The 16,198-nt window shown below is 44.5% G+C and overlaps 1 protein-coding gene across 2 annotated transcripts in view; it reads right to left on the bottom strand.

Moving 5' to 3' along the window:
- The window catches only part of DUSP10 (dual specificity phosphatase 10), a 49,902-nt gene extending 34,023 nt beyond the window's left edge, over window positions 1–15,879 (bottom strand). The window contains exons 1-2 of one of the 2 annotated variants that reach the window (XM_083433310.1): window positions 15,843–15,879; window positions 12,122–12,961 (exon numbers count right to left, since the gene is read on the bottom strand). In XM_083433310.1, the coding sequence (XP_083289436.1) occupies window positions 12,122–12,920 (799 nt within the window). In that variant the 5' untranslated portion in view covers window positions 12,921–12,961; window positions 15,843–15,879. Of the gene's footprint in view, window positions 1–12,121; window positions 12,962–15,731 lie in introns of both variants that reach the window. The other variant, XM_083433309.1, reaches the window with a different exon arrangement.
- Window positions 15,880–16,198: the final 319 nt, after the last annotated feature.

The following is a 16,198-nucleotide window of genomic DNA, read 5'->3' on the forward strand; positions in this document are numbered from 1 at the left end:
AGTCTGAAATAGTACAGTCCAAGGGCTATAGCATGTGATTCCCCTGACCATCAATTTCAGTTTTAACTCCCAGACTTCCTACATCAAGTGGCCTGTTTTACTCAAGATGAGCATCAAAGGGGACCAAGTATTCCATTTGAACAGTGAACCAAGCACTGTTCGAAATTAGCCAGGTGCATTTCACACTTGGCTTTCGACCACTTGTGACCACATGAATATGCCTGGGCTCCAGGATGGTCCCTGACATCTCCACCATCTGGAGGTGTCTGCCTGGGAGCCACTGTATCTGGACTGTTTTTGCACACTAATACAGTACCCTATTCTGTAGAATTCTATCAGTTATATTTTATCTGCACAATTGGAATGAATTCCTGGAACCAAAATGTTTTACTATGTTTTTATATATGCTGGAAGCCACCCAGAGTGGCTGGGGCAACCCAGTCAATTGGGTGGGGTACAAATAATAAAATTATTATTATTATTTCTGTCTGTCAATCCTTTAATAGGAATAGCAAACCACACATTATCAAACAAACACCATATACAAATTGTGCAAAATACGAATTCAGCATAACACGGTTATTTCTTCTGTGCAGCCTGAGCAGGAGGCCGGAATAGGCCCGTAGATATGTGGACTGTCCCTTGGTCAAGTGACTTTTCTTTGTTAAGTTATTAGAGTTCTTAACCTAGCTCAAGGTTGTCATCTGAACTAGTCAGATGTTAAACTGATAATCACAGTCAGTCCATCATTTGAAAAATAAGACTTTAGAACTCTCTTGCTCCTAAATGGCAACTAGACATTCCATTTTGGTGACTGCAACCTTGGTTTAAGGAGCCATTTGGTACATGGCTTATATATACAGCAGTACCTCGGGTTACAGACACTTCGGGTTATGTGTTTTCGGGTTGCGCACCACGCCGAACCCAGAAGTACCGGAATGGGTTACTTCCGGGTTTCGGCGCTCGTGCAGAAGTGCTAAATTGCACTTTGCATGCGCAGAAGCGCCAAATCGCTACCCGCGTATGTGCAGACACAGCACTGCGGGTAGCGAACGCTGGGGGTTGTGAACACGCCTCCCACATGGATCACATTCACAACCCAAGGTTCCACTGTATCTGAGTTCCAACACTGGAACCAAGGATGATAAAAACATTGATGGCCACCAGCTTGGATGGCATTAAAAAAGGACCAGACAAATTCATGGAGGATAAGGCTATCAGTGGCTACTAGCCACGATGGCTCTACTCTGCCTCTATAGTCAGAGGCAGTAATGTTTCTGAATAACAATTGCTGGAAACCACAGGAGGGAAGAGTGCTCTTGTGCTTGGGTCCTGCTTACCAGTTTCCCACAAGCATCTGGTTGGCCACTGTGAGAACAGGATGCTGGCCTAGATGGGACAGTGGCCTGATCCAGCAGGCTGTTCTTGTGAAATGCCAAAAACAATGTAATCAGTTTTGACACACACAACAAATGGCCTTGCCCAAATCAGGGGGACTGTCTTGATCTCTGCTTCTCAATCTTCACATATTCTGAAAACACACAATGAAGGTTTAAGAATAAAAATGGCACTCACACACCATTTTTAATCTCGAATGTGCATTTCGAAAGCCATTTCAAAAGTATAATTCATTTAAAATTGAAAGAAGCAATCAAATGTCCAGTGGAAGAAAACAAATGCTCCTGGCAAAGCTGTTTATATGAACAAACCTGGCAGAGGCCTAAAAGCTGGAGAGAACAGCCAACAAGAACCTTGATGGAAAATCCTGGCAGGACATGAGAAAGCGCACGATAGAGCATGATGAGTGCTCCTGTGGGGAGGAACATGGCACACACATCCCCAAGATGCCTTTGTGTAAATATTGACATCTCTTTAACTAGGAAGTAGCTCACCAAGTGATTACATGCTGAAGCGGTGAGTGGAGTTCTAGCCCATTTTACAGAGAATCCAAAATTTAGGGATGTAGAGAAAATAATTGACTGGATAGCTCTGCTGGTAGAACAGGAGATTCTTAATCTCAGGGTTGTGGGTTTGAGCCCCATGGTGGGCAAAAGGTTCCTGCACTGTAGGAGTTTGATGACCCTCCTAACTCTACAATTCTTTGATTCTCACTGAGGCAGAAACTAGCAAGACTGTCCTGCGGAGAGCTCTTTACAGTAGCGTGGTCACCTTCTAGCATCCTTGCAAGTAGCATGGACAGCTTTACTGCAGGGCAGATGTGGACAAGTTTTCAAGGGGTCATCAGGGTAGGCTCAGATAACGGCCTAACCCTGGTAATTAAGAACATAACAGGAGCCTGGTGGGTCAGGTCAGTGTCCCATCTAGTCCAGCATCCTGCCCTAGTCCAGCCAACCAAGATGTCTATGGGAATCTTGAAAGCACGAAATGTGTTGGCTAACCAGTTCCATGGTTTAACTAGGTGCTGCAGTCATGACATGTGGCTCCTATAACCAGGGACCATAGAACTATGGAACTTCAAAAGTTACCTTATAGGTAAAAAGGTGAAGGTAAAGGACCCCTGGATGGTTAAGTCCAGTCAAAGGTGACTATGGGGTTGCCGCTCACCATGGTTTCAGGCTGAGGAAGCCGGTGTTTGTCCACAGACAGCTTTCTGGGCCATGTGGCCAGCATGACTTAACAGCTTCTGGCACAACAGGACACTGTGGTGGAAACCAGACACGGAAACACTGCCGCAGCAGTACCTATTTATCTACTTGCACTGGTGTGCTTTCAAACTGCTAGGTTGGCAGGAGCTGGGACAGAGCAACGGGAGCTCACTCTGCCGTGGGGATTCAAACCGCCAACCTTCCAATCGGCGAGCCCAAGAGGCTCAGTGCTTTAGATCACTGCACCATCTGTATCTCAGGTCATCAATCCCTGTGTTGTCCCCACTGACTGATGGCAGCTCTCCAGGGTTTTAAACAATGTCTTCCCAGGGGCCCGGAATCAAACTAGGGACCTTCCGCATGCAGAGCATGAGCTCTACCACAGCCCTGCTCATAATCTGACAAGGGGGGTGGGGAGCCTGTGGTCACCTTCACTTCTCCTCCACATCCATTGACATGTCATGCTGACTGCCGAGCCTTGCCTGCTGGATTCAGACTCTAGTAGTCAAGGTTCAACAGTAGCCTATCAGGCTGAGTAATAGCTCCTTGGCAGTGTTCTACAGACAGGCCTTCTAAAAAAAATGGGAGGACACCGCCTGGGCTGGATTTAAAGGGACAGTGCAGAGAGCACTTAATATATTATCCATTCAGGGGCCCCTGAAATTGTAGCAATGTGTTACACAGCAAGGTCTGCCAACACCTGTACCTGCCAGCTTCTAGGAAAGAGCGTAACATAGATTATTTATGATCTTTCCAGGACTTTTTCATCCATTATGCTTTCCATTCTCTCACAAAAAGACTGTGCTGTGTCTAGTAATTCGCAAGCTTCCCTTATGGAAATTCTGGACCCTTAGATTAAGAAGCTATCTTTGCACAGGGTCCCTGCATGTATGAAAACAGACCCCTCCCACTCCATTAATACTATAATACTATAATTCCATTAATGAGCAGAAGACTGCATGAGCAAACATTCTCCAGAACCCCTTAGCCAGAGTTATTTGCCTCTCGTTGCTCTGATCCTGCAACACCCCTCCAACATTGCCCCTTCCACTTTCCAGCACAAATGCCTCATTTCCTTCATTGCTCATTTTAACCCAATTTAACATCCACCCTAACCATTGTAAAAACATACTGGGATCCCTCTTAATCGGGGTTTACAAAACCCAGGAAGCTACTTTATACAAGTTCGATTGGCAAACCTCCCAACACTGACTAGCAGTGAGTCTCCAGGTTCTCAGACAGTAGACATTCCAAGCCCTACCTGGAGCTGCCAGGGAATGAACTTGAGACCTTCTGCATGTAAAACAGTTGCCCTACCACTGAGAGCCCTACCCCAACCTAATTAAAGGCCAGGTCCAAATCGTATTGGCCACAGATTAGCACTCATGCAAATGTTAAACACTAACCCAGTTAAGGCTGACAAATGAAGAGCGGCAAGTTTTGTCATCCGAGAGAGGAGTGCACCAGTCCCTTCACCGTGGTAAGAGATTAGCAAATATTACATCTGCATTGCAACTGCTTTTAGGCCAATACAGCTCTGAAAGTTTGTAGAACATGATCTCAGTAGTACAATCTCACTAAGCCACCTCAGTAACACCAAGTGTGAGTCATCTACTCATCTTTGGGGATGACAACCCTTCCAAAAATTGCTAAGAAAGCAAAGCTTTGCTCAAAGAGAGTTGTCATCTCGCAAATATCGCACCAGAGGCTGTTCTCAGTTCTGTATCAGGAGCTGCAGGAAGAAAAACATGATGTTCAAAGAAAGGAATCCGCTCGAGAAACGGCTTTTTGGTTAGAAGAGTCACATGATAGGTATCTTCTTAAAGGGACCGAGGAGGAAGACTGCACACATCAAACTTAGAAGCCAAATGCAGGAGGAACGGCATGGAGCACAGCTGAGACCGCCCAAAATTGCAGCAGGCTAGCTTGGGACTCTCAACCACCATTCACTCTTCTGTTATGAAGGGGTCACTCTCTAGCAAAGCCTGTGATTTACAAGTCAGAAACAAAAACTAACCATGGATTCAAACAAAACATTCCATAGCCAATGTCTCAGGAACGTTCCAAACCCCTTTGGAGCAAGAGAGAAAGGATAAGTGTCAGGCGTGACAATGAAGAATTTCAGAACAAGGTGCACTGGAGGAGGGAGAGAGGGCTCACCTGAAAATATCAGCATAAATTATCCATTTGATAGGAAAGAGCGCGTCCATATATAACACCTGTCCCAAGGTCACTGCCATTGTATTATAGTATAGCAGCTTTGCCCACCAGGTGCCCTACAGATATTTTGGCCTGCAGCTTACATCATCCTTGACCACAGACCATGTTGGAAGGGGCTGATGAAGTTGGAGTCCAACAGCAACTGGAAGGCACCATGTTGGGAAAGGTTCAGCCTCAAGACAAATTTGTTATTTCTGTTTTAAGAAGCAGCTGTGAGCCATTCATGGTACTTGCAGTGGCCTACTGGTCAACACGTCACTTAACTCTTAAGAACTGCAGCCCGGCTGCAAAGAACACATGGCCATGATGCTCCATGCTCTGCTAACTTCCAGATTGGATTATTGCAGCACACTTTATGCAGGGCTGCCCTTGAAGACAACTCAGAAACATCACCTGGTCCATCAGCCAGACTACTGGCTGGAGTTGCCTTTAGAACTCTCATAATCCCTGTTCTAAAGTAACTGCATTGGTTTCCAGCTCATTTCTAGGCCCAATTCAAAGTGCTTATGTAGGTTTTCAAAGCCCTAAATGACCGGTCCCAAAATATCCCTTCTTCCCCCACGGTCCCTCTGGCATTAAGATAAGCAGAGGGGGGTCCTCTTGATAGTTCTGCCTCCCTCCGAAGTTTGGGGTGGGAGGTGGCATTCTCTATGGCAGTCCCTGAGTTGTGGAATTCCCTCCCCATAGAGGTGAGTGTGGCTTCCTCATTACTGTATGTGGCTTTCAGTGAATGATGATGAAGGTATGGCCCTTTATTCTGGCCTTTGACATGTGTGAGATATGCATTTCAGGAAGACCCACCCTGTTCATTGTTTTAACTGTTTTTTTAATCCTGAATTTTAAATTATTGTATCCCACCATACGATCATGAAGGATGGGTAATAAATACAACAACAAAGCAGATGCCTATTAGCCCTTTTCAGTGCTGCATTTCACCCAGCAGAAGTGATGGGTAAACAGTGGTTCTCAGCTTTAGCAACAAAATCATCTCCTCTGCAGGCACAAGTCCCTTGCCTAAGCACAACTCCCTTGAATCAGGGCTACTTCATATCTACTCATTATAATGCATGCACAAGCTGTTAATTTTGCAGAGTGCTTTAATGTATTTTTTCTCCTTCAAAACCCTGTTAGAAAGTCTCACTGTATAAAGCATGGGACCAAGGCTCCAGTTCATATTTAAAATGAGGAGCTCCAGGTTCAAACCCCCGCTCAGTTATGGACTCTCTAGGAGGCAACCACTACCTCAAATATTAACCTAGATCATCATATCATGGGAGAGAATTGGCTAACCTGCGATCCTTAGAGAAAGAGTAGCTAATCTAGTGGCCCTATGCATATTGCTAGGAATACAATTCCCATCAGCCGGCACATGCCATACAGAGAGACACAGGAAGAACAAGCTAGAAATGTAATGAAACCGAACCGGTGTTTTCAAATCTATATTCCAGTGGACACATTTCAACTGTATTTTAACAAAAGGGCAGCCTGGCCTTCTGTTGGAATTGTCACATCTCTGCACATCACAGAGCACCAGCAAAAAAAAGGCACTAGACGTCTAGAACAGGAATATATATCTGATCGAGGTCACCAGCCAGAGCTGTAAATTAAGCTTGTAATTTAATCCCTAGGGGCCAGGGCCCTCTGATCAGTTTCTCCTCTGTGTGACACTGTACCACTGAAATGGCAACAGAGAGCTGCCTGCTTGACAGGCAGCACCAAACATGGAGAACATGGCACTGGATCAGTGGATGCGGGGAGGGGGGGGTGGGACAAACTTGGATGGGGCAGTTAGCAACCAATGTTTACAAACATAAACTGGGAAGATCAGATGGGCCAGCCATAAATTATGACTGGATCGCAGTCAAGGCAAGAGCCTCACTCAACATTAAAAGCAAGAGGGGCTTTAGAGCCCAGCTTCAGTTTTAGTTCAAACTCTAAAAACAAAAATTGCATCACATGCAGGACATTAAGAGCTACTGAAGCATGATGGAAAAAATTCCATCCGACAAGTGAAATTGAATAACAAACACCTCTCTGGCCACACTGCAAGCACAGATGCTGAAGCAGAGCCTTATTATGTCTCCTCGGTCCAGATCACACTTCCAAACAAGGCAGGGATGAGAAAGGGGCTTTTCGTTTGTTGTCCTCGCCTTTAAGCACTGCTGCTTTAAAAAGAACATATGGAGATGTGGCCATCGCTCCCTTTCCTGCTCACTCTTTTTTCTGGCCACCGTGAAGTTAAAAAAAAAACCTGCAGCATTAATCCCTTGATCTCTACCCACAATTTTTCCTAGCTGGCAGAAGGGGAGGAAAAAATTAATCTTTTCTTCTAAAGCTTCTTTAGATCAAGCGGCTAAGTGCTTTTGGCTAATTTTAAAACTCTCAGCTTCAGAGCAGGGCCAGAACAGCGTTTGCTGGGTGACATTGCGAGGATTCTTTTCCCTCCCAAATGATGCAATCAAGGACTAAGAGGCAACCTAAGCCTTTGAAACTCTGGGGACTTCATTCCTAAGGACTACCTGTCATATTTCAGCCATCACATAGACGTATTCACTGTTCTATTGGACCCCAGTTTTCTAATAGTTAAGGCAGAATTCCAGCAGTGCACTAAGTCATAGATTTTTGAATTTGTGTCTCTGTGTGTGTCCTTTCACAATTCCTATAGTCTCAAGATTGCTAGCAGAGACGGTAATTTGAGATGGATTATTTCTCTATAATCTCTGTTCTCAATAGATAGTCTTAGTGATTCAACATAAGCTAAAGGTGCACATAGGACAATAAACTGTTATTATTGTGCTACTCAGATGATATTCACATCTAAAACATATCTAAATGGGATCATTCCCAAGTAGCTTCACTCCAGATGTCTACCTGTGCAAAGTAGCCCATCCTGCTGGTGGCTCTGTGTTCCAGATAAAGTGCATCAAAGTGTATGTATGGACACCAGGAGGAGGAGCTACTCGAGGGTGCGGCTACTCAGTCCCCCTCTTCACATGTTGGTTTTATACACAAATACAGCAACTAACCATTTAAAAACATTCATGCACCACTTAATGTTTCAGAAACCTCTAAGTGGCATAGAATCTCAAACACCAAACAATATATCATTATAACAGAAGCATAGCCTAAAAACAGGTCACCACTTTGAGTATAATTTCCTTAGGTAATACAAAGGATTTCATGAGTTTGTACGAGGGCAGGAGGCCCAAATGGGGCGTTAATATAAGTTTCAGCAATTATCGCTACAATTTACATTCCACATATACCTTCTTCATGTTGTTTATCTGTTTAGTACATTTATACCCCACCTTTCTACTATCATGGAACTCAAGGTGGAAATGATGGGGACATAGTTCAGCCCAGACACGGAGGTCCAGCTCCGAGGGCCTTCTGGAGGTTCCCTCACTGTGAGAAGCGAGGTTACAGGAAACCAGGTAGAGGGCCTTCTCACAGTGGTGCCTACTCTGTGGAACGCCCTCCCTTCCGATGTCAAGCAAATAAACAACGATCTGACGTTTAGAAGACATCTAAAGGCAACCCTGTATTAGGAAGTTTTTAATGTCTAACGTTTTACATTTTTTATGTGCTTTAAGCCGCCCAGAGTGGCTGGGGAAACCCAGCCAGATGGGCTGGGTATAAATAAAAAAATCATTATTATATTATTTAAAATATCTGCATGATGGACTTAATTTGGCAGGTCTTCAGAACATAAGGAGAGTGGTGTTACTTGCAAAGTTTGCTGCTGGCTGTTAGACTATATTGTGTGCAAACACAAACCACAACTTAACAGTAAGTGCAACCATGTCCTCCAAGAGATTAAGCTGTCTGTTAAGCACCTGTTTATCACCACCCATTTATTAGTGCTTAAAGTGGTGCGGAACGCCATCCCACTTCTTTTCAGTGAATGCAAGTCAGGCTTCATCTGTAACAAAGCCATCTCACCAGTTCTTCCCCGCACCCCTTCCTATTTATGCTGAGCCTACACATATTCCTCCAGAAGGCAGGGCAGGGCAAGTAATTGAAAACTGGTCCATCTACCTGAATATTGTCTGCTCTGCTTGGTTGCATCTCTCCAAGATCTCAGGCCAAGGTCTTCCCAAGGCCTACCTGGAGATGCCAGGGATTGGATGCCAGACCTTCTGCATGCAAACCATGCACTTTACCACCAAGGAAAGTTCTTCCCCAGGGTGTGATGCAGCGCTCACATTACAGGGGAAATGATGTTGCGCCCCCTACCTTTGTGATTGCCTACAGGTGGGCCTTCATACTTCAATCAAAGCAAGTCAGAAGCTGGAGATTGTGGTTTTCATTAAAGGACCTATTACTTTTTCTCCCCATTAATGAATTAAAATAAAATGTTATATTCAGATCCCAACTTTTCTGCTATGAAGTCAAGGTAGCATATATGGTTCTGAGACGAGTGTCAGACTCTAAGATAGTGACTGGCCCAAGGTCACCCTGTGAGTATCATTAATGAGTGGGAATTTAAACCAGAGTCTTCCTCTTTCAATATTGTGCTCACAATTCATTGGTTCCCACTAGGATTATAACTCCAACTCCCATCAGCCCCAGCCAGCATGTGCAGCAGTCAGGGTTGGTGCATGTTGTAGCCCACAACATCTGCAGGGCCACAGGTTCCTCAACCCTGCTTGAAAGAGAGATGCTAGTGGTTGGATCTGGGACCTCCCTAGTGCCAATATGTGCTCTGCTAAGAAACTGTGGCTTCTCCCTAAAGAATGCTGAGACCATCAGATCAATCAGGTTTTCAGCCTCTTGTTTATTGGTTATCTAGTCTAGCAGTTGCCAACTTTTTGAGGATTTGTGGACATATTTTGAGAGGTGTGCTATGGAAACTACCCCCTCTGGTTGATTCTCCCTCCCCCCCTTTCCCTGGATCACACCCACCACCCTGACAAAAAGAGAGAAAGCCAACACACACATATAGATTATTTGCTTTTCCCATGAGGTCTGGGTAAAAGCTAGATCCAGTAGAATTAAAATGGATTTTACAGAATTTGCATGAATTTATGGCAGGTCCTCCGAAACATCACCAAATTAAAGCTTACACTGGTAGGCTGCTCTGTAGAAAAATTTGCTTAGGTGCTTGCCAGCACCACAAATACATTGACGCAAGGCACAGATCATGATTTGTACACAGGATGACAACAAAACCACCAAATCACAGAACACATCTGTAGACACAGATGTGACCTATGATTTGGTTCTAGCTTTGAGGGGAACCTTTGCAAAATTATGAGCATCATACCATCTGTGCCTCAAACCCATGTTTTCACATCATTTATTTAGGCTACTTATATACTGCTTAATTCCCAAAGTCTGTATGGTGTACATAATTTAAAAATGTGTAATAGATAAGATCATTTAAAACAGACATAAAAATAAATATGGCAGTACTGAGTCTTTTACCTTCAGTCAAAAGACAGATATGATCTGATGCAGGGAGGAACCCTTTACAAATTATGCTATTTTATGAGGATCATGTGGTGGTATGAGTATGGGCCCCACCACAACCTTCTCTCTCTCTCTCTCTCTCCAGTCTGTCTTCCAAATCTTGTGGCACCCTCTTCTTCCCGCTATCCTGCCTACCCCCTTACTCACTATACTTTCTTTTCAGCTGCTCATGTAATAATCTGAGTTTTGAGAAGCATATTGATCTGAAAGAGGAAGCATAGGACATTTCTTCTTTAAACTTCCTCCTTCAGTTCTATGCACTTTTCAAAGGAAAGAAAAAGGTACCCTGCCCTCACCAACTCATTACAAAGGGGTCAGCGAGGAGGGGCTGAGAGGTTTCAGAGGTAACAGGAGATGTCCTCAAAGGTACCGTTGCTCCCACAAGTGCCACACAAGTGACCATAACTCTAGCCACTGAATCTATGATCACCTATTCCTGCAAATGACGTTCTAGTGGTTAAGTTTCTCAATCACAATGACCTTGTTTTATTGCATGACATTTGTCTAAAACCATATTCTGTCAATAGATTAATGCAGTTCTCGGTTGCTGTATGCACACGCAAAGTCATAGCTAACCTTCATGGCTCACTAAAGTAAAACATGGATGCTAATTAGTTCTAGTTAATACATGAACAACAAAAAAGGCACACAATTACTTTAATTACTGGTAACAGTTTACTGTAGTAGTCCAACACAAAGCTAAGCCCACAAACAGGCAATCCTAAACACACACTCACAATTCCATTGCATGAATGAAGCTTCATAGCCATGTACTGTAAAGGTGTTCAGGTTGCTGGGCCAATAAGATCAATAACCATTTCCATAAGAGGGCCATCTCAACTATATTACCTTTTAGGAACTCTATTCCATCATACCATTTCAAATTTACTCTATTTCATATGTTACTAGAAAGTGGCAAAAAAAAAAAGGAATGGTAGTTGACTTGCACTACCTCCACAGCACAGTGAGCAGAACTCATCTTACTAGCTTCAAGACCCATGATCTCCATAAGCTACCTGGGCCCCATAGCTTTCAGAGTTTTCCACTTCCATGTTCAAAAGGAAACAAGGAAGCAGGAAGTTTCAGTCACTTGCTCCTCTTCTTCTTTGAGCTCAGGCTGTGAAGCAGCTCACAAGAGACTCATCAGTCTTCAGTGTAGTTCTCATCAAGGTCAAGCTCTACTCCTGCCCCTAGATTCGCTGATGCTACCTAATTTGCCTTCTAATTATTCTGGACCTAGAACATTTCCCAACATTCATCTCCAGCTTTGCTAACTTGAAAGTTATCGTGGTTTATTTTTGCAAGGGACCTGAGAGTTTAAGTGCCAAGGACAGTTGCTGATTCTTTAGGGTTTTTCTCATTTCCAAAAAGGATGTTCTCATTTGTTTCTGTAGGCTAATGCATCTCCACATAACCCGCCAGCTTTTGAAGAAGGCATGGTTCTAACAGTTACCACCATTAAGACTGAAATAAAATATACAACAGGCTTAACCAAATGCCTCTCCACTCTCTATTAAGAAAAATATCAAACCCAGGATGAATCCTGCAAAACCTAGAAGTTTGCATACCACATTGTGAGCATTAACCCCAAGGAAAGGCGCTCCATCCTCTAGCCTTTGGATTAACCTTAACCTCACAACCATATTAAGAAATGGAAAAAGGTACCAAGACCACGTCCTTCCTTTTTCAAGTCCTCCTGCATCAAGAGATCCTGAACTATCTCCACAAGAACATGCAGAGCTTTGCCTTCCCAGTGGCCTGGCAAATCGCCGCATCCCTAGAAAAGGAGAGAAGAAAGGCAGCAGAATATGGGTCATAAATACCTTTGAGAACCAGTGGCTCCTTGCCTTCTCGCTTGAGAGACTCCAGCACTATGTGCAATGGCTGCGAAGGTATGACTCTGCTTGGCTCATTGGTATTCTCGTCATAAACAACTATTTCTTTGGAAAAGATCCTCTTGAAGGAGTCCTTGCCTTCCCGGCAAGAGATCAAGTCCAAGACGGTAATCTTGCCCTGCTGAAGCCTTCGCCGGCTGATCTTGTCCGAGCAATTGATGTGGACAGCTCCTTGGATGTGGCTCTTGTTGTATTCCATGAAGGGCCGGCAATCGATGATGACCGGCCCTTGGTGGCTCTTGCTGCATTTGGTCATCTTCTTTGCCAGTTCATTGGGATAGATGATTTTGACACTAGGCAACTGCTTGGTTGGGCCCGAGACCGGGCTCCCCACGCCGCTGGAGGGACTCAATGGGCCAGAGTTCTCATTGTTGTTGACCATTTGGTTAGCAGGGCACGTGGTCGAGGTTCCTACGTTGGCAGAAGTGCTGCTGGTGCTGGCTTGAGTCTGGGCCTGATTGTCTTTGTCGTACGTTGCCACAGTGCAGCAACTGGCACTGCTGCATCCACAACTCAAGGAGCGAGCAGAGCCGTTGGATGAGGGCATATACGTCAGATTCGCAGCCTTGAGGGACACAACAGCTGTGCTGAGGAGACTCACGTGGCTCTCGCTGGCAGAAGAGGCAGAATCCAGATAGCTGGAATCTAAGCAAAGGTTGAGATCCTGAGGTCGGACGGGCCTGGAGAGTGCCACTACTACCCTGTCGTCTAGTGGAGATGGAGGCATGAGGAAGCTGAGAATGGCAAGTCAAAAGGAACTCAAGCTCTCTGTTAAAAGGGGGAGGGAAATAAAATAACAATAAGAAAGTATCTCGCAACACACAAGAGTTCCATCATTATTCCCGGATAGCAATGCTCTAAATATTGTTGATCAAATGCTTTGTTTTTCATAGAGCAAGGGGAGAGCCATTCTAAAAGGCACACAGTCACCAAACATGGAATCATAAAACTGTAAGAAGCTGGGAAATTACCTATCCCAACCTTTATGCCATGGCAGAAACTGCCACGCATTGGCTGCCTCCAACCCAGGATTGTGAGTCTGCTGCAGTTGTGGGGGTGCACAATAAATGCTTGCTGGTCACTAACAGAATTCAGCTTCAGCATCTCAGCCTGCAAAGCTATTTTATAGTCCTTATGATTGATTAAAAAATATATTAAGGGCTATAAGTGGTCAGTTATAAAAAAAAGCAGAGAATTTGCTAAATAAGCCTCCCAGAGAGTAGAGGGCTTCTGCACCCTGTAGGGAGGGCAAGATTTGGAAAAGTGGTAAAAAAATGATATAATAAATAATGAAAAAAACGGGAGATTGTGCAAATCTTAATTGGCATAATTTATGCAAATTTTAATTGATATGTACATTGAATCATTTTCTTCTGCTGCTGCAGAAATTAGGTTAACTTGCTGCAGAATGTTGATGTTTTATCTATGTTTTGAGAATATTCAGGCCCGATGAAGACTAACCTAAATAGTCCACATTACATAGGCCAAACACCAAAAGGTATTTGCAGAGCAACTACCATCATGTACCCAAGGCTTTCTTGCTCCAAGGGAAGGAAGCTCATTGTGGAAAAGGACCTGCCCTTACTTTATCCTCCCTTCTGCAAATTAAAAATAGACAGAAGCGACCAGTGTGATGTTAACAATTATCAATAATGCAGGGCAGCCAAATCTGGCCTGAGGTGATGTTCTAACTCCCTCCTAGCACACAGTTTTCAATACTGTTGGCTTCCTGTAAAAATCCACCAAAAGGGGGGGGGGGGGGAGAGAGAGAAGTTCGCCAGTAATCTGAACACATACTGAAAAGAAATGAGAGATAAGAAACAGAGGCTGCCCTGCATCCCTTATGAGCAGAACTGCTATTCCGGAACTGTCATTTATTCAGATACTAGCACACTCCTCATAAAATGACAGGCCTGGAATATCAAAGAATTCAGGTCCCAAGCTTCCTGCTCTTATACCTTAGTTATCACTACCATAAACACAAGGAGGGACAGACTGAGATGATCCACTGTCCTAAAATCAGAGTTGCCTGCAACTCCCACCTGCAAGCAAGTTCATAATATATATTGGTTTTGTAGCATTCATTTAATGAACAATTACGTTGACATTTGGCAGAGTCCAATTGAGGTCAGTCAAATGACACTCACTTTTAAAAAAAAGTTATTACATCATCCTCTCAGTATCTTTTAAGGCTGAAAGCGTAAGCATACTTATTAAGAACTCCCATTTGACTCAAAAAGAGATTTTTGTTTTTTTTACTAAGCTTGCTTAAACTGGACGAAGTACAGGATGACACAAAATTAAGGACAGTCATGTGGAAACGTGTGGTGCCTTCAGTCAAAGAACAACCTACACAATTTAACCCAATTCAAGAATACTTTTTAAAAATGTGAATTCCCTTCCCTACATTCTACTATCTGTTTCTATAATCTAACTATGTCCTACTCCCTCAAAACCCCAATACACACATTTTCCATTAGGATGGGTCACTATCCTAGGAGAAGAAACCAGAAAACATAAAAAACCCATCTATCTCCTCCTGAGGAGGAATGGAGAGAGAGAGAGAAGTATTTGCAGAATGGGTTTAAATTGTGACCAGAGGAAATACCATTTATCAACTATGGGGAGTCTGAAAATAAATGAATAAAGGGAGAGGAAATGTAAAATACTGAAAACAAGTTTCCTTTCCCCACCTTCTATTTGTGAAGAGCAACAAATAAATGTACAGAGAAAAACAACACAACACCATGCATTCCTGAGAAATAAGAGAAGCAAAGATCGGGAGAAGGGAAATAGTACCCTTTTTCTTTTTTACAAAAAGAGAAAAAACAAGGGGTTAGTTTAGTAACCAAATCACGTGCGAGACCAGTAACGTTATGTTTGAGTTTGGTTTTTCAATGTTTGGATTTTTTTTTTTTTTTTAATACTAATAAAGTATTTGGAGACCGGCTAAGGGAACCCTGTTTGCCTTAGGATGGCAAAGATATTTGGGGAGCTCTGCATCTCTGCAGCAGAGGTAATATATTTCCAGCCAAGCCATGAAGTCAGACTTGGGAGTTAAAAGAGCCCAGCCAAAATGAGGCACCTTTTCACGCTCACCGATCCGGAGCTGGTTCAGGACATCACGGAGGGGGGAGGCGTTTTACAGAACAGGCGTAAAAAGGGGGGGGGGGAGGAAGAGAAGCGCTACAAGAGATGCTGCTCCGGAGAGCCTCTTCTGCACTCCGATCCCCCCCCCTACCCCCCTAGATACTGCAGCAATCCCGGACGAGAAAAGCCTCCGTTTCTGACAATCCAGTCGGTGAAACGCACGCAAGTCGGCGGGCTCCAAGCGCAGACCGGCGCGGGGACGGATAACAGTGCTAGTACCTTATTTCCCATCGCTCCCCAACATTTTTTCGCATTTCCCAGTTTGTTTCCTAACAGGCATCTCTCTCTCTTCCCCAAGACAGGGCAGATTTATTCTAGGAGACGCTACGCGGTCGACCTACGCACCACAACCGCTCCTCTCCGTAAGGAACCCAAGTCTCCCACTTACTTCATAAAGAAATATTTCCCTCCAGCACCCGACGCTCGTCTGTGGCTATCGATTTACGCATTAAGCCCCCATTCACTCGGCTTCATTGATCTCCACCAGCAACATACTTACTTTCTCTTTTGCTACACAGTAAATGTAAGGTTCGAAAAGGGCGTGGCCGGGGGAGGGATAGACAGCGCGCTCCCCCAATAGGGGTTCTCCGGGAGGAGCTGCTCGAGCCCCCCCTCGCGGGGATGCCCGGGATTGGCGGCGGGTGGGCAAGGGGGAGGAGCCACGCAACTCTTAAGGGATGGCTCGCCCGCCGCTGCTTCGGGTCCTGTGTCAGAAGCAGCGGAGGGAGTGATGTCATTGGCAGCCAATCAAAGGCACGAGTGGGCCAGCCGGAGCGGAGCAGCTGCTCTCTATTTACATGTAAACTTAACCAGGAGGATGCGGTTAACTCTTCCCTGCGCGCAGTTGTCAATGGA

Source organism: Podarcis tiliguerta, assembly GCF_965153285.1.
Source record: "Podarcis tiliguerta genome assembly, chromosome: 3".
In the NCBI taxonomy this organism is placed as follows: Eukaryota; Metazoa; Chordata; class Lepidosauria; order Squamata; family Lacertidae; genus Podarcis; species Podarcis tiliguerta.